Genomic DNA, 26,856 nt, shown 5'->3' on the forward strand with positions numbered 1-26,856 from the left:
AATGATACCTACCTCGGTGCAGTGACGATGCCGCATGCACATTTATGTTTATTGTTCACCGACGACGGGCGGAAAAGCTTGCTCGAGTTGTTGGAAATCTCCCACTGGAAGTGCGAAAGCACGTACTCTTTCCATGCTATCTCTCTCTTTCCATAACTTCGTTTCTCTCGCCAACATTCCAATCTCTCTCTCATATATGTTTGGGTCATCAGTACATTTGCTTGTGTTAGTAAAAGGACGCTACCTTTGTCGGGATTGTGGTGGGTATATTTTTGCGTTTTCCGCGTCTTGCTCTTTGTGAGTTGAATCAACGCAGCAGACAGAGAAGTAGACGCAGCAGCAGCAGCGCAAGCAGTCCTCATCGGATAGTTTTGTATAGAGCCAACCGCCCTAGCGTTAACAGAGTGGAGCTACACTTTTGTGCCCCGTTTGAAGATCTTTCTCCATTGGTGTGTTTTATTAAAGATTTTGGAAACGGAAAACGTTTTCCTTTTTTCGAAAACGATATCCCGAAACGCTTCTGAAGCAAAGTTCAATCGTTGCGTTTGTGATTTTCACCTCAGTGTCCTGAATCTCAGTGCTTGTTAGTAGATTGACGCCCGCCGCCAAACCGGATTTTTTCCAATTTCAGCACGCTCTGAAGTTAGATCGGATAGTTTGTAACAGAAGAAACACAGGATTATTCACGGAATATTTTAATCGCATTTGGATACAGTTCAGTGAAAACAGGTGCTTTTTGTGAAACCTTACAGTGATTGGCAAGGAGTGGTGTTTTTTGTCAATCGGAATCTGACCTGGAAACCCCCAAAGTGATTTCCGGCCAATTTTTGCAAGCCCAAGTAGGAGTAAAGAGAAGTGAACAAAAGTGCAAATATTTTAAAACCTAGGGTTGTGTGCGTGAATTACTCTGCCAGATTCATTCCTGTCCAGAAACCTCACAAAGAGTTCAGCAAAAAATGGCAACAGAAGTCGAGAATAAGCCTCTGACCGCCGAGGAGGAGAAAAAAGCGGAACAGCCTGCGGCCGGAGCCGACAAAAAGGAAGATGGTGCCGCAGCCGCAACTGCAGCTAGCACCGAGAGTGGAGATAAAAAATCTGCCGATGGCGAAAAGCCAGTCACAGAGAACCATGCTGCCGAAGTTGGCGATGCCGCGACCGCTTCCGGTGCGGGCACCGACCCGGCATCTGCCGCCCCGGCTAAGAAGGAAAAAGAAGTAAAACCCACGGTACATAAGGCCAACTTCGAAAAGGATGTCGTCTATCTGTACCAGTTCACGCGAACCCCATTGCTGCCGTCCATGTCCCCGTACTGTCTGAAGGTGGAAACCTGGCTGCGATTGGCAGGGCTCAAGTACGAGGTAAGTGAGAGACCATTGTGTCTGATAGGTCGAAATGGAAATAGTAGAAAGATTGAAGACATTTTGGAGATAACAAAAACAGGGAACGATGCCAATAGGTACTATTGATAGAGGCTTTTTGAAAGACCAGTGCAGTTTGGGTACTTGTTGAGGCTTTGCTCGTTAAAATTTGTTGTTTAGACAACCCGAGCAGGAGAGAATTACTGAAGAATACCTGATCCAGATATTTTTTGGTGAATAATTGCATAGCTGAATTTGGTATTGACGAGCTTGACATAATTGGTAAAATAGCTAAAAATGTTCTACAAACACTTAAATAATAACTGGTTTTGTTATTGCAATATCTAAATAATATCAAATGTTTTTGCCACACGGGACATCAATTCGAGTATTATACCTCAATGAGGCATTTACAAGTCAATTACATTAGTAAGTTACAAAAATGTAACTTACTAATAGCATATTGAGGTATCATATCTCGTCGAGATGTTCATAAGTTATTCTTCATAAAAATGCGATAACTAATGAATATCAAATTTAGTTATAATAGCTCAGTTTGATATTCATTAGGTATGGATGAGGTATTGGTTCCTGCTTGGGAATATTATGACAACTAGTCGAAATATTTCTTTTAAAAAGCTCAAAAAAAAATTTTTACTAAGTATATCAAATAAAGTATATTTCAAAATAATTATTGGTTCATGTGTTGAAAACGTGGCAATGTTAAATTTAGAAGTTCTTATTTTTCAACATTGAATCAGAAAAATGTATACTAGATTAGAGCAATTATCTGCATAGGTTTGGGAAGTCGTAGTGAATAATATTTTCATTACTATTTTTTCACAAATTATTCTGAACTGATTAAACGGATATTTTTTATTATTGTACTTACATGATCATATTTTTCATAATATTTTTAGATAAACAAACTATCAAATAGTGCTGAAATCTCTTCGCTTTACATATATTTTCCATAGTAAAGGCTATCAGTAGCTATATCAAGCTATATGAGGGTGCATGATAGGTTTTCAAACTCACTTACTATCGAGGAATACAAAAATTAAATTAATTTCATGTCATGTATCGTCGAAAACGAACAGTTCAACCTACATGAGGGTCCATAATAGGGTTGAGGAAAACGCATGCTAACACAATTATAATGTATTCAAATAGAAGCAATCCAACTGCCATTTCAAAATTTGATGAGTGTTATGTTATTTAATGAAGTAAGGTTATCGCAACAATGCAACTATCGAAGATAAGTTAATCTTGCTTCGACCGCACTCTTTGTCCGTGCTGGAGTCTCTTTTTCTGAACGGCATCGGCTGAGTTCAGAATCTCTCGTTCACACCCTCTTCCACAAAATCGTTCTTTTTGAATGACCCTTTACTAGCGCGGCCTGTACCCGTATATTCCTACTATAAAACTTGCTCACCGAATATGTCCTAAACATGACTGAAGCGCACATGCGCTTATGTGTGTGTGTATTTCTAGCAGCGTGTTGGTGTTCCAAACCAGTCTGATTTTTTTCCACCAGGCCAAGTCATCCCACGTTCGAGATCGCAGTTTCCCTGCCATGACCACCTTTTCGTCTTTCCATTCGTGTAACACGCAGACATCCTTTCGTTGGTCGTTCATGTTCCATCCAGCATCATCGTCGTCATTGTCGTCATCGTCATCTCGGTCGGATGGATGGAATCAGACGCACCAATACGTGCCAGAACCCGTTATAGGGTGATTGATCGTGGTTCGGCCTATTCTCACTGTTTCACATAGCACACATGGACTAATGCACGTATATCTACAAAATCACAATGTTTTTCGAAAAAAATTTAGAATGTTTAGGAAGAATAACTAAAGACGATTCTATTTCTTAATTTAGAAGAAACTTTAGAGGGCCAGTTGAATTATAATTTGATTTTTAATGACAGTCAAATTATGATCCTGGTTCGGCCTATGTTGATCGTGGTTCGGCCCATCGATGATCTTGGTTCGGCCTATTCCAATAAAAAGTTTCTGAAACGAATGTTTTTATATATTAACCAATTATAAATGGTATAAGCTTACTTTTGGTGCCTAATATAGTATCTCACTTCAATTTATCTACCTAGCAGTGTTAAATGAGCTTGTACATGGTCAATATTCTAACTATTTCGGGTTATATAAATTCAGATAATTTTTTACTTTCTTCGGAAGCATTACAAATAGTACAGATGTATTTTTGGGTAAATATAGTATCTTTTTTCACTTTATCTACCTAGCAGTGTTAAATAAGTTAACTTTCTCCTCCCAGTTGACCTCAAGGTACAACACTGATTCAACAAGCCAGGCGTCGCATGTTATAATTTCGACTGGAAGAGGCTGTAAGACTCAATAGGATCGAAGCACTAGTCTCGCAATTTTCCTCTATTTTAACAGGTGCCTTCGAAGAAAGACAGAATTTACATTTAATTTCAGTATGTTTTCAAATAGATCAGTGAAAATAGCTGCTCTTGAAATCACAACTGTGTTAACAAATAACCGGTCATACACCGACGTTAGTCGTTGGTTTTTGCCCTAATTCAGGGACAACAAATAATCCTAAATTCCTATCGTTAAAAGAATAGAAATTGGCGAACCGAAATACTTTTGAAAAATTTAAAAGGTAAAGCATACTTTTATTAAAAATTATTTACGAGCGTCTTAGTAGAACTCACGAAATATCGCGAACTAATTGGAAATGAATTCCTTTTAGTTCTACTATAATTTCTGCAGAAATTTGCCACGCTGATGAAGGTTGCAAGTCGTAACCGAAAAACGCGTATGAAAGTCAAATTATAGTAGAACTAAAAGGAATTCATTTCCAACTAGTTCGTAATACTATACTTTTATTGATTTTTCGGTAGAGTTCCCACAATCATGAATTTTTTTCCAGATAATATTTTTCTTGATTGATGAGTAAATTTGCTTACATTAGCATAAAAAAATATTTATTTTTCAATACTTGGCTCAACAGCTATGAATTTTTAAAATAGGAGGTGTACATGAAAATCGAGAAATTTCCATTTGAGTTTTCTAGGAAAACACGATACCATGAATTTTTTAAATATTGTTTCATGCACAAGCCCTGAAGTCGTGTACAAGGTTGCATAAAATTCTGAAACATTACAATCCAGTTTGTACGCTTCTTTGGAAAAAAATACCCTCATATTTATTGTTAAGAAAAACTTAATTTTAGGATGCTAAAAATTTTGTTTCTGAAATGCATGAAATAATAAAATATGGCATAAAACACAACATTTAGATTTGACACAAGTGGTACGTACAGCCAGAAATTGGTTAAAACGTGGGCGAAGCGCGGCGCCACTAGCGGCGATTCAGTGAAGCTGATAGGCCGAACCACGATCATTTGTAGGCCGAACTAAGATCAAAAAATTAAAATCGTATTTTCTCAATAAGTCGTAATCTCGCTTTTTGTTTGGAATAAAACGATCCAATAATGGAAGAATATAGTTGAATCTATATTTTAAAATTGTTTTCAACCAATACTTCACAGACTAAAACACTTTCTAGGCGTTTAAAAAGAGAGCTTTGATGACGACATAAGAAGCCGCTTTTACATATGTTATAAATTTAATTATTTGAGATAGTTACATTAATTTTTATGGCAAATATATGAAGGCAATGCATAGGAAAATATTATAAGCTGCTTATAAAATTATTTTACCTTTAAATCTGTAAATATTTAATGAATTATCGATGATTATGCTAATAGGCCGAACCAGGATCAGTTTTTGCATAGGCCGAACCACGATCAATAACCCTATACTTTAGCTCTATATCAGTGTTGAAAGCTGCAAAAGAATAGCCTGACAGCAGCAGAGCAGAGGATAACGATGAAAATTCCTGCTGCCTGAATTGGACTGCCATGCCGTGCCATGCCGATACCATACGTATGAACTAAAAACGAGAGTTTGTGCGCATTCGATCGGTGCAGGCGGCTTCGAAACTTTATGCGACCTGTGATATAGTTCTACTATTTTTGGCTTATTGCTGCGATCGAAACAGGCTTTTCGCCATAAGGCTGCTCTTCTTCTGTCGGAAGCTTACGATTTCGCCTAGTGTTTCGATGCTGGAGTGTGCGTGTTTGTTGACTCTCGCTTAATCAGCTCGGCTTTCCAGTTCCTGCCGCTCCTTGTACCTACATACAAAAGATAAAATGTGAAAATCGCACTGGGATGGTTTCGAAACGATACTCGATGCTCGCGTTATACAGCTATTAAATCATTACAAGTGTTATTTTCAACATGAAGTTTTCTAGTTAATTGATTTAGCGATTCGATTTACTTGTAGGAGTTGTAAAACTATTCCAACATTTTCATTAAGTGCTTTACATCTTTCCATTATAAAATATGGCTGAGTTCACGATTGTAAGGAACGTGCTACTCGAGCCACAGATGCTGTTATCTGATACTTGCCTGAGTTACCTTTTGATTTCGATGTGGAAATCTATTCTTTCAATGTAAAACGACGTTTTTGTATATATTTGGTGTAAGATTATCCTTTTTTGGTACGACAATGTTGTTTGTTGTTCTTCCGCACACTCTCGGGAACTGCAAACTTAAAACGGACAACGTAGTATTTCTGTTTCGGTAACTGGCTGGTGTCAACCTTGATGCAGGTTCCATCATCCTATTATCATAATATAGAATGGGTTATTGAGTCACTTCCTGAGCGAATTTTGGTCATTGTGTTCTATTTGTCGCACCGGTTCGATGTTTCCGAACTTTGTAAACATATAAAATACGACATGATCTATTTCATTTGTTGAACGGAACATTTCAAGCAAGTTACAATTTAAGCTGATGATAGTTTCAAGCGATTTGAAGTGGTTATAAATTAGAATCACTTACCAATATTTATCCAAAAAATCGTATTCGACGTGCAAATCCTGTTTTTAGTTACCGATAAGCCTCTTATGACGTCCTGTCAGAGACCTGGTTTTTGGTACAGACATAAGCCTATTATATAACGCTTAGTGCTATCACTTTGGAGGCGATATACGCACTGAGGGATAATCAGAAGCGATACACTTATAAAGTATTGTTCCGATTATATCAGCCCTCGATTATATCTCTACCCAATTATATCAACTCCCGATTATATCAGCTTTTTTTTTCAATTATATCAGCCCCAAAAATATATTTGTTGGTTGCTCTTTTCAAGTTATTTAATTATTTCTTTGAGGTCATAGGACAGTCAAATGAGTGTTTCGGGCGATTTAAACCTTTATGGACCAGCCTGCACGAGATCCACACAGCGAAATACGTGATCGCGTGAGATTACGCCGATACGCAAGATTTTTCGCTTATAGTGTCTTTGGCAATATTTCTTGGTATAAAAAAACCCTTCGTTTGACAGGAACCGTTATGTGATTAATCCCCTTAAAAGTGAAATACAAAATTTATTTTTTCACGTATTCGAGATACAGGTTTGATTCGTTGAGCAAAGATGTAGTGAATATCAATATAAACAACTTTGTTAAAGACATCTCAGCTGTATCTCTTATATAAATATAATATATTATAATATATTATATAAATTAGGTGTGAAGCGTTATTTGTGGATAAACCTTTAACCCTCTAACGGGTAAGACCGTCTGTAGACGGCCTTCGCTTTTGGAGCTTCAGAGCCACATACGAAATTTGCTTTTAATTGGCAATACGCAAAATGCGTTCAGAACAGATTTCTTAACATTTTGATACTAATATCATAACATTCTGACCATGCATTCAAAAGTTATCATCTTTCAAAAACAAAAATTCCGAAAAATTCCGAAAATAATTAATGCGCGAATATTCGCTTTTTTACTTTTGAAGGAAAAGTACATCTAGAACAAAATGATTGAACTAAAAAATTTTCTATGAGTAAATTTCATGCATTTTTTTAATTTTGTAATATATCTGAGTTGAAAAAATATTTGGGCAGAGCGTTAGACATGAAAAAAGAAAAAGAGAAATTGGACTTTTTCTTACCTGGCGCTCCCCCGGATAATTATTTTTGCATGAAAATCAGAACTTAAGGTTTTTTTGTGTGTACTTTCATGATAAAATAGTCATTAGCTTGATCGCATCGTTTTTACGGGGTCGCCCGTTAGAGGGTTAAGAACAGTTTTTAACCCCTAACTTATTCTGGCCAATTTTTACGTGTTCATAATGTTCTAGAAAGTTATTTATCTCCCTAAAATCCACGTTTTAGTGGTACATCATTATACGCTATTTTCTAAATTTTCCGAGATATTGAGCTTTTTCGGTGAAAAATAGTAGGGTAATGTCGTGACGGTTGGGCCACTGTTATGGTCAGGCCTCCACAATTTTTTTCAGTTTTAGTAACTCGAGATATTCCCTATTGTCTATGTTCGAGCATTGTGAAACTTCTTACTATGACAGCTTACTTTTCACAATATTGTGAGTTTCAATCGTGTAATCAAAACACGCGTACTAAATTCAGTGATTGAATCTTACAAAAAAAAAGTTTTTCAGGCGCAGTCTACTTTTCTTCAAGAAATGATTCATGAAATGCAATTATCGAAATAAATATTGAAAACGTATTAAGTGTGTTATGCTCCATACGAAGGCTATAGAAAAATCGCGTTTCAATAAAGTGTTTGGGTAGGGTAAGGCAAAATACGACAAAAGCGCTTATTGTAGAGGTCGGGCATCTTGTGCAGTCATGGTTGGGCCACCATAATTTTTAGCGCAAAAGCACAGTATTCGTTAGAGAACGTCAGTAATGTAAAATATGATGAAATAAAGCAGAATTAAGAAATATTCAGAAATAAATTAATATCCAAAAAAATCTAGATTGTTGTTGTTGTTTTTTATTTATTTATTTGTTTATTTATTTATACTAGTCTTCGAACTAGTCTATAACGTTATTATTTTTCATGTAATCAGTTTAAGATTTTCCAGAAATGTAACTTAATCTTAGACCTTTGTAACGATACGTTCAGATTTCCGAACTGCTGTTTCGAACGGACGTTGTGGGCGAATGCCAAAACGTGGCCCAACCACTACGACATTCCCCTACTTCTTTGAGCTCAAATATTTCTCAAGGTGGTAGGGTTTATTTCTAATTCCCGTCGTAGTAAGGAAAGCCGCTCTAATTTTCATCATTTCTTATGTGGATTTAATGAATACTCCAAATGTTCTGCTGCTGATTTGACTCTTTGTGCCCTTTGAATTCACTAAAAAGCGATTATTAAAGCATTTTATTCAAATTACGCAACTTTCTATCTTTATAACTTTATATTTTATTCAAATTACGCCTTTACATCTTAAATTCGTCGTACCGTTTTAAAATCTGTCCATCAAAATTTTTCATCGTCCGAAATAAAAATCACAATAATCTTTACGCAGCTAGCGCGCATGTATTTGTGTATGACGACATGACAAATGTTATTCTGCAAAATTTCGGCAGGTCATGCAAGTTTTTCCGGCTGCAGAATACCAGAATGCTCAAATGCGTTAAAAATCGACTAAATATTATTAATCAACGCTTGCAACCAGGTTATGTTTAAAAAGTCCGCCGAGAGCTATCCGTCCAGTGCAAGTAAGTTTTTGGCGACCTGGGGTAAGACGTAGTCCTACGGCAATAAAAATATTATCGTTCGAAACATTCCATAACCACAAACCGGATTTTGTAAATATAAAAAGGTTGCAATCGTTGATTAATAAGATTTAGTCAATTTCTAGCGCACTTAGATTCAATTTTTTCATATTAAAAAGGGTCTCGATTTTGGCACGGTTTCGATTTTGGTAACATAGGCGACACGCATTTGTTGCCAAATGCGAAATCCTACTGTATCTCAGCCTAAAATTCACGAAGGGGCTGATATAATCGGAACAATACTGTATAGATATTTCTATACGATAAGATCCGATTAATTCGACCAACTTCTAACAGCTATACAACTTTGTTCTGAAAATCGTATGTGTGCTACTATCATAAACGATAGAATTTCAACTTATGCGCGCTTTATTATGCTTTATTTATGATTCTGAATTTGTATGGCGATATTCACGATAATTTTCATACAATGATGTACGAGCTGGTGCAGGCTGGGCCAGAGTAGGTCAGGCCAAAAGCGCACATCCTCCTTCATATGATACTTCTTGATGAAGGCGACAACTTCCGGTAGGCACTTCCTACTCTATATCCTCCAGTTCTTTGGAAGCTCCGAAAGAAAGAACAGTAGCTTGGATATTGCCTTCTCGCTGATCGTCAGCCACAGAAGAACATACTTCGATAACTTGGTATGGAAGATATAATTGACGTTATTGCTTACTTACTTACTGGAGGCCGTAAAATACCCGGTTGCCAGTCGAATCATAGAAAACATCTTTCCGGCGAAGCGAGAGTTCGTGGTCATAAAGGACGACAAGACCTACTTGACGTTGGATGGCACTCCAACAAACAATTTTATTGACTTGTAGCTTGTTCATCCATTGTACAGCTAATTGCCAAGTAACAAGCGTTTGACAAGCTGTTATTCAACAAACGTGTTTGTTGGGGTGCCATCCAACGTCAAGCAGGTCTCGTCATCCTTTATGACCTCGAACTCTCGCTTCGCCGGGAAGATGTTTTCTACGATCACCTTCAATCGCTCCTGCTACTGGGACACGGCCGGCCTTGACTGAGAAGTCCATTTTGACCAGGTACTTCTTCGCCAGTTAACCGGCTGCTTCGGCTTCCCAGCCCAAGGCGTGAAACGAAAAGACCAACTTACTCAGGAACTTCCTCTTCAGACTCTGCTGCACTTTATGGTCGCACAGCACTGCTGTTTGACCTACATCAAGCTTCTAAGTTTGACGCTTTAGACTTTCTATAGAAGGGAACTGTAACTGTATACTGTAACTAGCGAATCGGTTATATTCGCAGAAGAAGTACCTTACAATGTCCAACTTCTTCGCTCCGCTCCAACTTCTCGTAGCTGCTTGATTGTTTTCGCCCTACCTGATTGCAGGAAATTAACTTCTGTACATAACAGGGTTGCTACGATTGGCGATGCAAAGGTAGATTCCACCAGGTGGCAGGGTAATCGCATGAAAAATCGCTACACTCAGTCCATTTTTAATGCATAATAGGCTTAACTTGTAATTGAAGCCTGGTTAATCTCGATGCATAGAACAACCTAAAATTCGGCATTGAAATGTCGCTAAAGAAACCTTAAATGACTGGATTATAGTATTTTTATTCAGCTTTAAGATTGCATTTTTCTGGTTTTGATAAAATCTTGAACTTTTTCTTAATAGAACCACTTTAGAGTAGTGACAGCTAGCTTTAGCTTTACAGCTAGGTTTACGAATGAATGGAAAAATCCGTTCCATTCTTCTATGTATACACTTGTTGTCATTGTTGAGGAAGTGATGAAAGGCTCAGTCTTTTTTTGACCGGGAAGTTGCTTGAAATCCATTTGCACGTAGGTTTCGTCGTCTATTAAAATACATCCGTTAAATTTCGTCAAAACTTGCTCGCACAAACGCCTAGCACGCTTCTTGTCTAGCAAATTCTGCTTCAAGTACTGATTCGGATATTTATTGGCACTCTAGGACATATAGCCTTCTCAAGCGAGGAAATACCGCGTCGTTTGATATTTGGCACCGTATCTTCTGGCCATATCCCGGATGGAGAAGCCAGGATTAGACTTAACGCATCTCAATATTTTCCTCCTCATCTCGCGGTCCCTAGTTCCGGGTTTCTTGAAAGCTCTTTGCCGCCTTTCCACATCTAGGTTCTCCTAATCGGAATCCTTCGGAACATTACATACTGTTGATTTTGACATTTTGGCACTTTGGCCAACTTCGATCCAGACCTGAGACGACGTCAAATCGTAGCAGATTTGCTGCTTTGCTGCACAAGAAACAAAAGAAACTCAGTGGTGTTGTCAAAAACAACATTTTCAAAACTTTTGGTAAAACTCCTATGCAACGTGTGAAAAATATCGAAAGTTTGCTGAAAAGAAGACAAAGAAGCCAGTTGTCATGTCTCGTCTCAGACCTTTCTGAATTTTCCAGGTGTTTGTGCAAGATTTTTTTACGCCCTTGGAGTTCTATTCTTCATAAACATGTAAACCAAGTGATGTCAAATATTTTCAGTTCCTACCACATGAGGCATGCTTGTGTCGCACGAGGAGCGTCCAGATTTATTTTAGTCAAACTTTATGCTTTCCTGTAAACAGGGATGGTTCGAGCACTTTGACTCAATTTTGATTTATTTGACAGTACCGTCTCAGCCGAGCAAAATTTGATAAAGTTATGTATGGGACATTTGTAGAACTAGTTTTTATCTACAATTTTGCTCATAAACTTTTACTGTATCTTTTATATCAACGGTGATACAATAATAGTAGCTCATTAGTAGCTAAAGTGAAGGTTCATTTTGAGTAGCTTTAACCAAGCGGTAACTAAACTAAACCTTTTTGCAGGTAAACGCATTTAAAAGTGTAAGTTTTATATACCAATCGATAAGCTTCAACGCGGTTTAGTTGTATGTAGTTATACACAAAAAATGTTGATTCTACAATTGATGAAGGGACGGTAAGGGAAAGTAATGAAGAAGGATTTTTTCGGGAATGAAGGGGAAGGGTGGAAAGGAAGGGGGGGTAATAGGTAGCTATGGTTAACAAGTTGTCGTTGTGACTCCTATCTTTTGTCCAATGCTGGAAGGTGCATGGGTCGAACCAAGCTGTAATCAGAGATTATAACCAGATTACATCACCAGATCTCTGACTCCCCCTTCCTTTCCACCCTTCCCCTCCATTCCCGAAAAAATCCTTCTTCATTACTTTCCCTTACCGTCCCTTCATCAATTGTAGAATCATCGTTTCAAAAAAAATATTAATATATGCCTGACCGCATTTCAAGGTCATGACTAAAGTCACGAGTTTGGTCAACAACAAAAAATGTATTTTCTAGTTAAATTTCCATTCTGGATCATTGTGCTGTAATTTGTATTGTATCTACGATATGCTTGACAAAATAGGTGCGTAAAAAATGAATAAAAATGGACCTGAATGTCATCTGAAAGGAAAATGCCATAATGCTCTGTCTTTTGTAAATGACCGTAAGACATTTTAGAAATAAAGAATGTAAAATTGCTTCATTAAATAAAATTTTTACACCCACAAACTTCCATACGTGTCTCAATGGGTAAAGTCAATCCTATAAACGAAATCGATTACCTCCACCTTATATTAACGCGTTCCGTGTGGAATAATTTTTCGATTTGCACATAATAAAAAACGAATTCCGCAGCATTAATGAAATCATGCTATTCGAGCTATTTTTATTACATATGAAAACCAGCTTTCAACTAGATGAGACCATCTTCCTAGACTGGTCTGATAGAAAAATGTCTGCTCCTACCCCAACTATGAGCCAGATGTCCTTCAGCAAGGTGCTACACATCCTAGAGCTATCAGGCAACATTTCACAGCCATCCGGAATCACGGCGAGTAAAACCTGCTCACACAGCCGGAGTAGTCTATCAACGAGAGCGAGAGAAAAGTTTCATTTTCTTCTCGCAGTACCCAAAATCTAGATAAAATAACAACTTGCAGGCAGACAGGTTCTACCTGTCCAGTCTGTTCCTATATGGCAAACCGAAGGTCGGCTCATGGCGGGTAATGACAAAAGGTTGCTGATGTCAAACTCGACTCAGGTTACAATGAATTCTGGTTCTAGTCACTTGTCTCGCTGCACGATGAACCTGGGCGACACTGTTTGACACACTGGTGCGAGCAGGATGGCGCAACGAAGGCACAGCATTAGCATACACACAATAAATATCTCCATCGTTTATTTAAATGCCTTTCCGAAAAAAGCTTTTCATACGAAGAATTTCTTCCAGAAAGCCGGACTCACACACGTTTCGGAGTCGAAGAAACGATTTGCTTTGCGCTTCTTTGGGTCGTAAATTTGAAAAAGCTGCCGGCTATTTAGCCGTATGTGGGCGCATGCTTTTAGGTTTGGGAGAATCATCAATAAGGGAGACAGAAGAATTTCAAGGTCATTAGGCAAATTTTTTGAATATTTTGTCTGACGTATGAACCCGCCGGGTCTCAAACACAACGAGCTTCGCCAAGATTCACCATCATCGGTTCGGTTAGTTGGAAGTTACCCACCCAATGCGTAAGCAAAGCGTTTCTTTTTCCCTCCTGTCACGCTCTGATAATCTCGTCGACTAATTCCAAAGCTCATGCGATATGGTGCTGGCGGGCAATGAATGTTCAACTGACAGTTTTCTTCGATGATGTTGATGATAGAGACGCGATGACGATCAACAACGGTGAAAGACGGCCAAACAGGCAGGCAGCAGGCAGGCAAACAGGCAGGTATATGATCTCTTGGGGGGCGGTTGAAATAGAGGTAAGTCTTTTTTTCCTCTCTTCTGCCGGCACGGCATGAAGAAACAGACGCAAAATGAAATCGAATACAATTTGTGTTTGTTGTGTTAAGTGCTTGTCCAAAAGTTTGTAAACATTGGAATGCGAGAAAAAGTTGGAATTGAGGCAAGAGCCGCTTTACCATAACAGCTCACGCGATGGTCGTGTGCCTTTCTAACAAAATAAGTAGAAAATGTGATTGAAGACTGTTGAACGCGTAACGTGGGTTGGGCGGCCTATACGGGATCTGCTTAGAAAATGTGTTTCGGTTTTTGAGCCAAACCGAATGTTTTTATTTCAACCAAGAACAAGAGATCCGTCTAATTCTTGTTTTGATATGTCTGAATTGTGTACTGGAGATTGGAGATTGAAAGCATATCGAGATGAAATCTGCATAAAAAAAATTTCGGGTGGGTTGCCTCTCTCCGATTTGAATAAAACTTTCAACATGCCTTCAGTAAGGAAATCATTCTTTTCTTTTAACAAGGAAGTATGTAGTTCCACGTATAATTTTTTTAATCATAACTTAAAAATCATAGATTGTAGCCGATGTAAAACCCTCAGGTCCTTTTTAAAAATTAGTCGTGAGTCCTAATGGTCAATAAACTTATTAAAAAGAATGATTTCCTATACTGAAGGCATGTTGAAAGTTTGAACTTAGAATTCAAATTGTACTTAAAGTGGAGCTTGAAATCAGAGCTTAAATTTGACTTAAAATTAAATTGAAATTAAAATAGACTTGAAATTGGGATTAAAATTGGAATTGCAATTGAACTTGAAATTAAACGTGACCATTTACATTGGACATTAAAATAAACTTGTATTTAGACTGATTCAATTTAAAATTTTACTTCAAGCCGGACATGAACCGTAAGTTAGGTACGAAGTTTTACTTGAAATTAAAAATTACATTTTTCGTGTTATTCTCTCACACGTTTTACTTTTTTTGTTCCGATTTTTCTCTTTTCCAGTCCCGTTTTCCGCCTTTTGTTCTGTTTTTTTCTGCTTTCTTGTACTTTACGTTTTCTACTTTACTTATACCGTTTTTGTTCTCACTATTCATCCGGTTTTCTTAATTTTTTCTCGTTTTCCTTTTTTAACGTCCGTGTCGTTTAACGTGTTCGCTATTTCATTGTTATGTTTTTCTTCTTTTTCTTTTCCCAATTTTTACCTTTTTTGTTCTATTTGCCCTCAAACTTTTTACTCGTTTTTCATTATTTTCCGTTTACAGTTTTTTCTCTTCTCTTTTCCCCTTTTTTCTTATTGCTTTGCTTCTCGTTCTTCGTGTTCGTCTGTGCCGTTTACTTTTCCGTCTTTTCTGTCTTTTTCTTCTGTTTTTTACTCTCTTTTTTCATTTCCTCGCTTGTATTCTTTTTTTATCACCTGTTCTTCATATTTTTTCTTTCGTTTTACCTTTCTCCTAAACCCGTTTGGGCTGTTTTTTCTGTCCTATTCTCCACTTTTTTGTCCCATATTTCTCCTTTTATATGCTGTTTAATCTCTTTTACTCGTTTTTCCTGTGTATATTATTGGTTTTCGTTTTTCTCTCTCTCATTAGGCTTATACAAATTTGAAAAAAAGTTTATGTCGCCCCCCCACTTCCAAAATTTTCGAAAGTTGAAGGGGCAAAAAAATAAAGTGTAATCCATATTATGTTGCATTCTTTAGTGATAAGCAGATTTTTTACATATTTTTTTGAAACGATGATTCTACAATGATGAAGGGACGGTAAGGGAAAGTAATGAAGGATTTTTTTCCGGGAATGAAGGGGAAGGGTGGAAAGGAAGGGGGGGGGGGGGGTAATAGGTAGCTATGGTACCTATTACCCCCCCCCCCCCCTTTTTTTCCACCCTTCCCCTTCATTCCCGGAAAAAAATCCTTCATTACTTTCCCTTACCGTCCCTTCATCAATTGTAGAATCATCGATTCAAAAAAATATTAATATATGCCTGACCGCATTTCAAGGTCATGACTAAAGTCACGAGTTTGGTCAAGATTTTTTACAGTTCACCGAGTTTACACATCTAAATTACCCAATATGTGCAAAGTTAAAATAATTATCCGCTTAGTCTCGATCTCGATCAACTTTCCTCCACCAACTAAGCTTTTTGATTCCTACTACAGGTCGCAGGCGGTCCCAAAGCCGAAAATTGGGTGTGCTTGAAATCAGACTTTTGGCTCCATGTACTTTAAATCTTAATCCATTTTATTTTAATTTGTTTTAAAAGAACCGAATTAGATTGAGGCATCAATAAACTAAACAATATATTTGTGAAATTTGGTACCGCTTTTGACGAGTATATTCCGAATTGCAGGAGGGTTATTTTATGCTGTCATCGATAGTAGATAGATTAAAGTAGAAATACAACAAATTAGACACTCCGGAATATCTGCTTTCAGTGCTTTCGGGGCTCCAATTCGTCGTTTTATTCCGTAGTGTCCAAGAACTTACCCTAATTTTGGATATTAGGGACATAAAGCTTACAATTTTATCTTACAAATACAATATTCTACCATGCATTGAATGCATGCAGAAAGGATGTTACCGAATTGTTCGAAACTTTTCGGACTATTATCATGTTGTGATTATCATTGGGATCAATGGTGGCCCGATCTTAACATCAAATCAAGTCATGTTAAGTTATATTGCTTTTGTACTGTGCTTTATCTTTTGTACTGTGCTTGCTTTAAAAATGGAGTTTTAGTATGGATTATGGTAATGTGCGAAACTGGAATTAAATTGGAATAACATTTTCATTGCTAGGCAGTCGTAACGGTTTATCTCTCCAAACATTTCAATCATTGGTTCGGTTTGAACTAAAATTTAAGTACTGTACAACATTTTCGTATTAAATATGCATTAATATGGAAAAATAAACACTGGTTTCTATACCTTTGTTTCGGTTTTGAAAATTTGATGTTATTATTTTTTTCTTGACCCCCCACCCCCCCCGAAACAATATTTCGAGACCAGGACATAAACTTTTTTCCAAATTTGTATAAGCCTTATTCTACTTTTCCCTTTTGGTTTCTCTTGTTTTTTTGTTCCGCATCCCCATTGATATCTCGTGTTGTCATTTTTTCTCACTCCTTTTTATTTTTTTCTACTCCTTGCTTACTATTTCTCTGTTACTTTACTCTTTTTTGCAGTTTTCGCCCTTTTCCTGGGTCCTCAAATTTTTCTGTTTCGTTTTGTTGTCTATCTTGTACCATTTTCCTCGTTTTCTCTTCGTTATTCGTCATTTTCTACCCACATTCAACCTTTTTCTTTTTTTTCAGTCCCGGTTTATGTCCTTTTTCTCTCTTTATTTCTTTTTCTATTCCCCTTTTCTTACCTGTATCCAGGGATGGCACGATCCCTTAGACTGAGTTCTCATTCATTTGATTGTGCCATCCCTGTCTGTGCGGTTCGTTTTTTTCAATCGTATGTTCCGTTCTTCATTTTCATTTTTTGGTCAGTTCATCACTGTTTCCTTTTTTCGTTTTTTTTTGTTTTCTTTCGTTTTCCTTACTTACTTTTCCCTCCTATGCTCTCCTATTTTTTGCTTTTTCCTCGTTTCATAAACCATCCACGTATTTTTGTCTTGACCTTGAATTGAGGTCAGGCATATACAATAATATTTTTTGAAACGGTAGTTTCTTTTTACAATTGACGAAGGGACGATTGAAGAAAGTAATGACAATTTTTAGAGTGAAGATGAAAGAGCGGAAAAGGTGAGAGTGGGGGGAGGTTCGTTCGTTCGTTTTTTATTTGTTAACGGAGACTTTAAATCATAAGATTCATTCGTCTCCGAGGGGGGAGGGTTATTAGTAGCTACGCTTAACATGTAGTCGTTATGACTCCTACCTTTTGTCCAATGCTGGAAAGTGCATAGATCGAACCAAGCTATAATCTGAGATTATAACCGGATTCGAACCCACAACACCCGCCAGGGCCCGTGGCTTACTGGTGGCTCGGCTCTTTTCATGTCCCGTTATCCTTCACGTTTCTTTCTCGTCTTTTCTTTCGATTCTTTTCATGCCAGTTTTTATTCTTTTCTCTCTAGGGCTTTTCCTCTTTATCCTTTCCGTTTCTGCAGTTTTTGTCACGTTTTTCTTCGTGTTCCTTTCCGTCTTTTCTCCTTCTGTCTCATTTTTCCTTTTTAGCTTCTTTTTCTGGAGCGCAGCAGGAGATGGACCATACCCAAGCAGCACCATTTGTTGCATGAAGGGTTACGCAACTATAATTGAAACATTCAAATATGGTAAAAGTTCGCATCAGTTACCTTTATCGAACGGTTATGTGATTGAAAAAGCGCAAGAGGTGGAGCCTATATGCAACCAATTGTTACACAGATGTTTTATGGAACATCAATGCGCGTTATCTATGCATTCGCGACTACGATCCCAAAGGAGATTTTAAGCCTGTTCGCACTCCCACGAAATCCTATGCCGCGTGACAAAACTTGCGTGAAAACAAAAATACTTTCTTCTCTTTTTTCCTCGGACAAAAACCAAACAATTATGAGCAACTTTGTAATCGCGAATTATGTTTAGCAGGAAGCAAATTTCCTCTCTGGTCTCCAAGACGAAAATTATTTACATTAATATCCTTAATGCGAAACAAAACTTTAGTTTTTTGGGCCTGTTATGAGCTAATTTTCATGCCATTTAAAATTTATCGTGCAAAATATAATTTTGCTTTGTATTATTTGATGCGCCTCGTGAAAGTTATTAATTTGTTAATTTTCAAGTTTAAAGAATTAAACCAGCCAGATTAAGAATTCGTTTACGATGGAAAAAAGCGGTGTAAAATCGAACTAGATACTGTATTCAAATAATATTTTAGTAAATGCCATGGATTCCTGATGAATGTTCGTGTAATTATTGTTAAAATAAAAACATTTCTTCGTTGAAAAATATTTTTTCACAAAAATATGGCGGAATATGATGTTACATTGATTGTATTTGTTTGGTTACATTTCATTTAAAAATATGCCGTAATCAACATGATGCAACATCATGTGACATTATTGTTTAGCAATGATATTATAATAACACGATGTTGCGATGAAGTTTCATGTTACTAGATATAGACTAATATATTTGTGACAGCCAGTATAAGTATTGGATAACCTGAATCTAACGTATTAATAACATGAAGTTGCTTATTTGTTGGATGTTTCAATACTGTAACCGGTGAAGTTTTTTGCAATTTAAACAAGACTAAATAGCAACATGGAATATGTTTCAAGTGCTGCTTGGGATAGATCTAATTCGGTAACTCATCTGTGAATATGCTAAATTTACTAACATTTTCATAAGAAACTGTTAGCTCTACATTGTATGGTTGATGAGATAGGGTAAGGCACCTATTTTAAGCAGTCTAATCGTATCACTGTTTGTTTTGCTTTATGATAAACGATGGGTTGACTAAGTGGAGGATATCACCATACCAATCTTATTATTAACTTTAATTCTTCAAGCTGTTACCACTGAAAGTCACTATTATTAAGCTAAACTTCTAATCTTTTACATTACAAATTGAGACGGATCTAATTTTAATCAGCCCGATCGCATTTTAATCACCAAGGTGCTTTCTTAAGCAATTCTGAATTTTACTGACTTGTCTCAAATTATCACTGTTTTATAAGCTTGCGACCATGACATTAAATGACGCAAGCATTCCCATATCTACTACAATATGGTATTTTAAAATTGAGTGCTTTTAGAAATGCTGTAATCAGTGCTTAAAGTAGCGAAGCAGAGCTCCTTTTCCACAGGAACGAGCTTCAGCAGCTGGAAAAACAACATATTTCCTGTCGAAAACACAGCAAAGTGTGTATGTATGAATTACATCTATGGTTAAGTGGTTCAAGACGATGTTCTTATCAAAAGAATCTAAAAATATCACCCTATTGGCATCTCTGTATCGAGCTGCAATGAGTGACAGCGTGAGGATGGTTGTGAAATGCTATTTCATTTTCGCACACACGAGATGTTGGCGGCGAAAACATGGTTACCTGCCCATGATGGGGTGAAAAACATGAACAAAATACTGCATTTTAAGTTCATTTTTGATCAACTTATTAAAATAGGAAACCCTTGATTATTCCGCTCGTTACCCTGTTTGAAAAAATTAAAATAAAATACAGTTTTTGATTAATATTTTCAATTATCTAGATTTTAGTTTGCGAAATATTGGAAGAAACTCAATGAAAATATTGATATTAATTAAGGTTGCGATAGAAAAATGTTAATGTTTAGATTTTTTCTAGATGAATCCAAAGAACGTGGAGTCAGTTGTATGGTTTACAAATACTGAGCAGAAAATTGTCAATGAACATTGGAAAAGATAAGGTTTGACAGAAGTCTAGACAAACATATTGGAATTGTCTAATATTACCCAAATGTGCTAGAACATTCAATGCTTAATCGTTAACCTCATTCTCGAAATCGTAGATCCGCAGTTACAGCTGACTACTTCCCAGGGCCAATGCCCTTCAGATTTCATCACAGTTGTGCTATTACATATGGGTGCCATTGGAAATTTAATCCACTGGCTTTCATAACTGTATCGGCAAAACATCGAGCGTGGATCCTTCATTCGCAGAAGACGAGAAAAGTAAGCGTGTCTCCCCTTCCATCGTAAGCCATTAAGTTTGTACCGCTTGTCTGTCTATATGGTTTGTTTGCGGCTGCCTTCACTAAACCGGCGTCCGACCGTCGTCGCTGCAAAGCCCACTTGAAGTAATCCTTTTCGTAAAGCAAGGCGGTTCTACTCCTGCCAGACAGTTACGCCAGCCAGCCCAACAGCAATTTGCGCGCGCGATCATTGACCGCCGAAGTCGAGTATTTGCTTTTTATGTATTCCAATCTGTGCCCATATAATAATAATACGCGACGAGCAAACTAACCTGCATGGTGCATATCTGAGAGTGCAGATTATGCAGCAGCTGCAGCTGCACCTGACAGTTTGTTGAGTGGAAAGCGAATACAAGTAACCTGTGTATGAAAATTGATTATTTTTTATTCAATGAGTCTTTTTTCGTTTGTCTAACTGTTACGATTTCTATTGCTTTCCCATCATAGACTTTTCAATAATTTTACCTACAAATTGGTTGGGCTTTCTTGAAACTTTAAGTGTACAAACTCAAATTTTGGACAGAAAATTTCTCCTATTTTGTCAACTTGCTATCAATAATTGAATTATTCACAATAATAAATAAACTTGCTTTTGAATTTCTTCTACTAATTTTTCTGTTCAAAACTACTCAAACTCTGAGTTTGTACTCTTTTAGAGCATTCTGAATAATTTCAACCAATTTATAGGTCAAAATGTTTAAGAGTGGAATTTACACCCAAGCGTATTTTGTTTGCTTATGCAATAAAACTGAATCGCGAAAAACACTTTTAATTGCTAATGTTAATGTTGAATTACAGGGTCAAAGGTGGTGGCGAAAAATTGCGGTAATTTACAGCCAAATCGAAAACCTATAAACGCTAGTTGCTATGTGAAAACCTTTCACTTCTTCAGCCAGTAGTTTTCATAGGGCCAAAACGACCGACAGACCGACCGACCGGACGAAAAGCGTGGTTTTGCCTAGCGAAATAGGCAACAAAACGACAGCCCCAGCCCCAGCCAGCAAGCGAAGGGAAACACTGCTGCAATCGGTCGGTCGGTCGGTCGAACGGACAAACCGAAGTGCAATTCGTTTTTAAGGCTGAGTTCAATTTCCGCTGCTACCCACCATTTCTGCGTTGAAATATGTTGATGATGGCAATAATAACGATCATAGTCGTCGATGTTGACCGCGACGGAAGCAAATGGCAGAGGGTAGTGGCAAGCAGGACGAAGAGGTGGTGTGCGGAAAAAATAGAAAACACTTCAACATTCAGCTCTGTATACAACATGCTGCGGCCTGCTAGTAGTAGTATAAATAATAGTAGCGCAGCAAAAGAAAACGAATATGATAAAGTAAAACCAAAAGAGAGCCAACATCAACCCCGGGAAAACAAGATAAAGCAGTCAGAGCGAGTACAGTTCATCGACCTTAATATTGAGTTTGATAATTAAGTCTTCACCGGAGCCAGCGACGGATCTACTTTTTTTTGGGTGGTTCAGTTTTCCACGAAAAATGTTATACCATCACCATCCATCACAATACAATACTCCGTCGGTCGGTTGTTGTGGTGCAGCTTTCGCGTATCGATGCCGATTTGATGGTGGTGTTAAGATGTTCGACGAACTCATTCGATAGTCACATCTTTATTGGGATATCAAATTAAATACCAACTGATTGATAATCACCGTCTTGTGAGGCTATTAATTCTATAGAGTCTTACACGGTTTCTAAAACTGACAAACGAGAGACACTTCACTCCCTTTAGCTAATTCATTAAAGATAATCAGATCAAGGAATTAAACGAAATAAAAACTTTAGTCTAAGTTTTCAGAGTCTACTTAAAATAAATATTATTTTTCTTTTCTTACTCGCTTTTCAAAGAACATTTCAAACAAAATAATTTAAAGCGCCGATGTCGTTTTTTACGCGAATTTTGGAATTTAAGCGGACGTGCTCTATGAGTATGTTTTTACGCGAAGTTTTGTAATTTCAAAAGTTTTTGTCATCCAACCCCCCCTCCCCCTTGCAAATTGGCTTGAAAAATCGAGGGGCAAAAAAATAATTTGCAGGATATGAGTTAATTTTTTTTCATAAAATCAATTGTCTGTGGGTTCTACAGCCTGGAAAACTCGAAAAATGAGTGTACGAGTTGAGGTCGAATGAAAATTCAAACAACGGAATTTCCGAAAATGGGCCGAAAATTTCGTTTTTCGCTTTCGTTTTTGTCTTTTTTCGTAGATTTCGCATGGAAAATAATAACGTATATATTAAAAGCAAGAATAGATTTGGTTTTCACGTTTAAACTTTAGGAAAAAATGCCTCAAGTCAATAATTTTTTTGCTCGATTAAAAAAATCTCTTTGTTTTTTTTTCGCTCCCCCCCCCCCCTTCAGTGGCTCAACACCGATAGGACAAAAACTTTATAAAATATTTGTAATGGCCTATTTCACCAGGCTTTTATAGTTATTTACGCAGTTTTATGCAAATTTTAGAATTAACACGATTTTTTCACGTAGTATTGAAAGATTACGGTTGTTAATGAAGAAACATTCGTAAAATCAAAACAAGAACACCAAAATCAACAAATTTTTATTTTTCCAAAATTCAATGGATTGCAATCTAATCATGAAGTTTGCCATTTTTGTCATGATTTGAAATGGTGTAAATTTTGATGATGCCACATGCCACACTTGTGTTGCTTTTGACTGATGAGAACGAGCGGAATTCTGTTGAAAGCAGTAGTTTCCATCTGGGATTAATTTGGTAGCATGAATTAGCAACGATTCTTCCATACATGTCCTAATGAAATTATTGGTGATGATTTTTTTCTCCCTTTTCCGTTAACTTACTCCCGTTACTTTACTCTCATGACATTCTGTGCAATTTCATCCCAAACCATCATTTTCGACGTAGCTACTTTGAAAATGCTGGATTGTCATATCATTTTTGTAAGCAAGGATGATTCCTCCTCAGAATAAAAAAAGAGAAGAGAAAAATTCACACTTTACACAGCCGCGATTTATTCTTCTCCGTTTTGTTTTAACTTTTCTCTTTTTTAATGACCGCAATTGCGCAGCAACCTGGACATTGTTTTACTCATTGAGGAGTAAACTGAGCAACAAAATGTTAATGCACTTTTTGGTGGCCCATGATATGGACACAAAAAACTGTTTAGATTTCTCGCAGTGGCAGCAGCGCAAAAAATGTTGCATATGACGATAGCGGATAATAGATATGGCAATTCCCGTGCAGTTGCTTCTGTCACGTACTGCAGTACAAGCAATTTCGAAAGTTTTTCATTTTTCGCACAATGAGAAACTAAAATTTGTTTATATTTCTCTTTATTTTTGGTCTGTTTCTCTTAGTGTGGATGTATTTCTCATCTGTGGCAGCAGCTCTGCTCATTGTGTTGAGAAAAAAATTGCGATTTTTGCACAATGAGTGAGGAACTAACAAGCCTGTCTGTAATGGACTATAATCGTATCCATTCAACTTGATAGCCTATTTCCAAGGCGTTTCAGAAGTCGGAAGTTGCTTTCGATCTGGTCGAGTCCACTCGCACGTTGTACTCCACTGTTTATGGTTCTCGTGGAGTTGTTAAAGAGAATCGTTTCGCCGCCCTTTCGTCCGGCATCCTTTCGATGTGCCCGGCCCACCGCAGGCTACCGAATTTCGCCAGATGTTCGATGGGAATCTCTCCGCTCCGTCTCTCTCCGCTTTCAGTTTGTACTCCACCAAATATCGTCCGCAGCACCTAACCGCTCGAACGCAAGGCATGGGAACTTCTAGTTCGTCGCCATCAACGGTTACTGGCCGTGGCAGGCACGTCTGTATCCTTTAAGCCACTTCCTTTCATGTATTTGGTTTTCGACGCAGTTACTTTTAGCTCAATCGTCCTAGACTCCACCTTCAGCCTGGCGGAAATTACCTCCGCCATCGTAAAATACCTGGCTATAATATTAAAGTTATCTGCGAAGTTGGTAACGTTTAATAAAACTCGTGCCTCTTGTTTCGATGTTCGCTCATCAGGCAAGCCCCTCAAGAACGACGTTGAATAGCATGCAAGATCAACCCTCGTCACATCTCGAAGGGATTCGAAAGTGTCCCAGACATGTGCATGAAACACATCACTCGATCCAATATAGCTCAGATCAGTCGTATCAGTTTGTCCCGAAAACCGTGTTCGTGAATAATCTGCCACAGGTAGTCTAGATCGACTGTATCGAGCTCATCGTGTTCCCTATGAACCCCGCTTGATAATCTTATATATAAAAATGGATTTCTGTCTGTCTGTCTGTCTGCCAGGATATTCCTTATAAAATCGAAAACTACTGAACCAATCGGCATGAAAATTTGCATGTAGAGGTTTTTGGAGTCAGGGAAGGTTCTTATGATGGCTAGAGACCTCTCCTCCACTAAGAAGGGGGGCTCCCATACAAATGAAACACAAATTTCTTCATAATTCGAGAGCTAATCAAGCGAATGGAACCAAATTTGGCATGTAAGTGTTTTTGGAGACAAAAATTTTCTCTATGGTGAATTGAGACTCCGCCCATCTTTAGAAGGGGAGTTATTATTCCTCTCCCCTTTAAGAGGGGGGGGGGGCTTCCATGCAAATTTCCTCATAATTCGAGAACTAATCAAACAAATGGTACCAAATTGGGCATGTGAAGGTTTTTGGAGGCAAGATTTTTTTCTATGGTGAATTAGGACCCCTTACCGTTTTTGGAGGGGGGCTCCCATACAAATGAAATACAAATTTCCTTATAACTCCAGAACTAATCAAGCAAATGGAACCAAATTTAGCATGTGGATGTTTTTGTATGCAAATTTTGTTTCTATGGTGAATTGAGACCCCTCCCCCCTTTACTAGTGGGGAGGACTCCTATCTAAATGAAATACAAATATCTTCATAACTAGAGAACTAATCAAACAAATGGAACCAAAATTGGCATGTAGGGGGTTTTGGCGGCTAGAAGTTTTTTATGATGGTTTGAGACCCCTCACCCCTGTGGTAGGGGGATAAGGACTCTCATACAAACAAAACAGAAAATTTTGCGTAACCGAAAAACTAATCGAACTCGAAAAATTTTAGACTCTTTCATAAAACATTAGTCAATAACAAGACCACCAGAAACTATCAATAGTAACATTAGATGATTCAGGGCGAGACGGACACAGGCCAGGAGTGCTTCCTATCTAGGGTTTTTTATTTTCCTAGATCTACTGACCTCTATTTTTCCTTCAGTTGAGTCACCCCTGCGAAATGGTACTTTCTATGAAAAGATTTTCCGTGAAATAGTACATCCCGCGTAAGGTTTTTCGCGAAATGGTATTCTGCGAAACTCTACATTCCGCGTGATGGTCAACCGAGAATTGGTGTTCCGCAAAATGGTATTCGGCGAAATGGTTTGTAATGATGACGAATTTTTAAATGCTATCCGCTTTATTTTATCAGGCTCAGCAAATGGGGGGAGTTGTTTTCTATTTTACTGTGAGGAAAACTTGTAAATTAAAACACCCATGAACTCCTCAGAAACTTGCAAAACTCGAGATTGTGATAAAGGTCATCCGAGACTCAGGATTTATGTACAACACAGTTTAATTTTTGGCAATACGAAGTTTATCGGGTCAGCTAGTTCCCTATAAAACCTTCGGCAAAACCTACTTTGAAGGCGGCGTCTTGGTCATGTTTATAAAGCTCTACTGGTAAACCTTACCGGCGGCTTTGTTCGTCTTCAGTAACCGAATTTCTTGTTTGTCCTTTCGAAGATCAGATCTTAACTATCTCTGCTCTCCTTCTGACGCTTTTTGCTCCTCAAGATCGCGGTCAACTAATTCCTTACTTGTCTGTATTTGGCCCTGTTCTCCCTAGTGACTTTTCTCTCTCCACCGCTTGTTTGCATTCTCTATCAAAAGAATCGTTTAGTATACTGTGGGGCTGTACTTCTACCGCGGTAGCGGCCTCTACGATAGCCGAGCGTATTCTACCCTAACCGTCTTCGAGGCTTAAACCACCAAACTCCAAAGTATTCCACATCAAATTGCGTCACGGAAAAACGCTGTAGAAATTTATCCAATGGGTATTTTCCCTTGAAAATTTAGGTAGGAAAATTTTGCGCAAACACCTGGAACCTCTCTGATCGGGACATCGAAAAGCAACTCGAAATCGTGCAGTCAACGGTGAGTGCGATTAAACGTTACTACGATACTCTGAGCGTTGAACGGAATGAGAAATGCAGTTAGAATGGATGTTCTATTAGGATTATAATCAGGACCACAAGCGTGTCGTGAAAGCGTTTAAGTGAAATCCCAATGCTTTGATCAGAGATGTGACCAAAAAGTTGATTCTGTCCAGGTCTTCCGTTCAGTGAGCCAAGAACCGGGAGGCACTGCTTACGTACACAGTGCAGAAGGCTCCAAATCGTGACGAACGGAAAAATACCCTGGGAAAGTCACGGGCCCAGAAA

At 37.8% G+C, this 26,856-nt stretch overlaps 1 protein-coding gene across 2 annotated transcripts in view; it reads left to right on the plus strand.

Annotated features, from left to right (window-relative positions):
* Positions 1-340: 340 nt before the first annotated feature.
* Positions 341-26,856, plus strand: part of LOC128733608 (failed axon connections) — a 132,321-nt gene continuing 105,805 nt past the window's right edge. Inside the window, exon 1 of one of the 2 annotated variants that reach the window (XM_053827325.1) lies at positions 341-1,358. In XM_053827325.1, the coding sequence (XP_053683300.1) occupies positions 957-1,358 (402 nt within the window). In that variant the 5' untranslated portion in view covers positions 341-956. The remainder of the gene's footprint in view (positions 1,359-26,856) is intronic. The other variant, XM_053827326.1, reaches the window with a different exon arrangement.

The sequence above is a fragment of the Sabethes cyaneus genome, chromosome 2, assembly GCF_943734655.1.
Source record: "Sabethes cyaneus chromosome 2, idSabCyanKW18_F2, whole genome shotgun sequence".
In the NCBI taxonomy this organism is placed as follows: Eukaryota; Metazoa; Arthropoda; class Insecta; order Diptera; family Culicidae; genus Sabethes; species Sabethes cyaneus.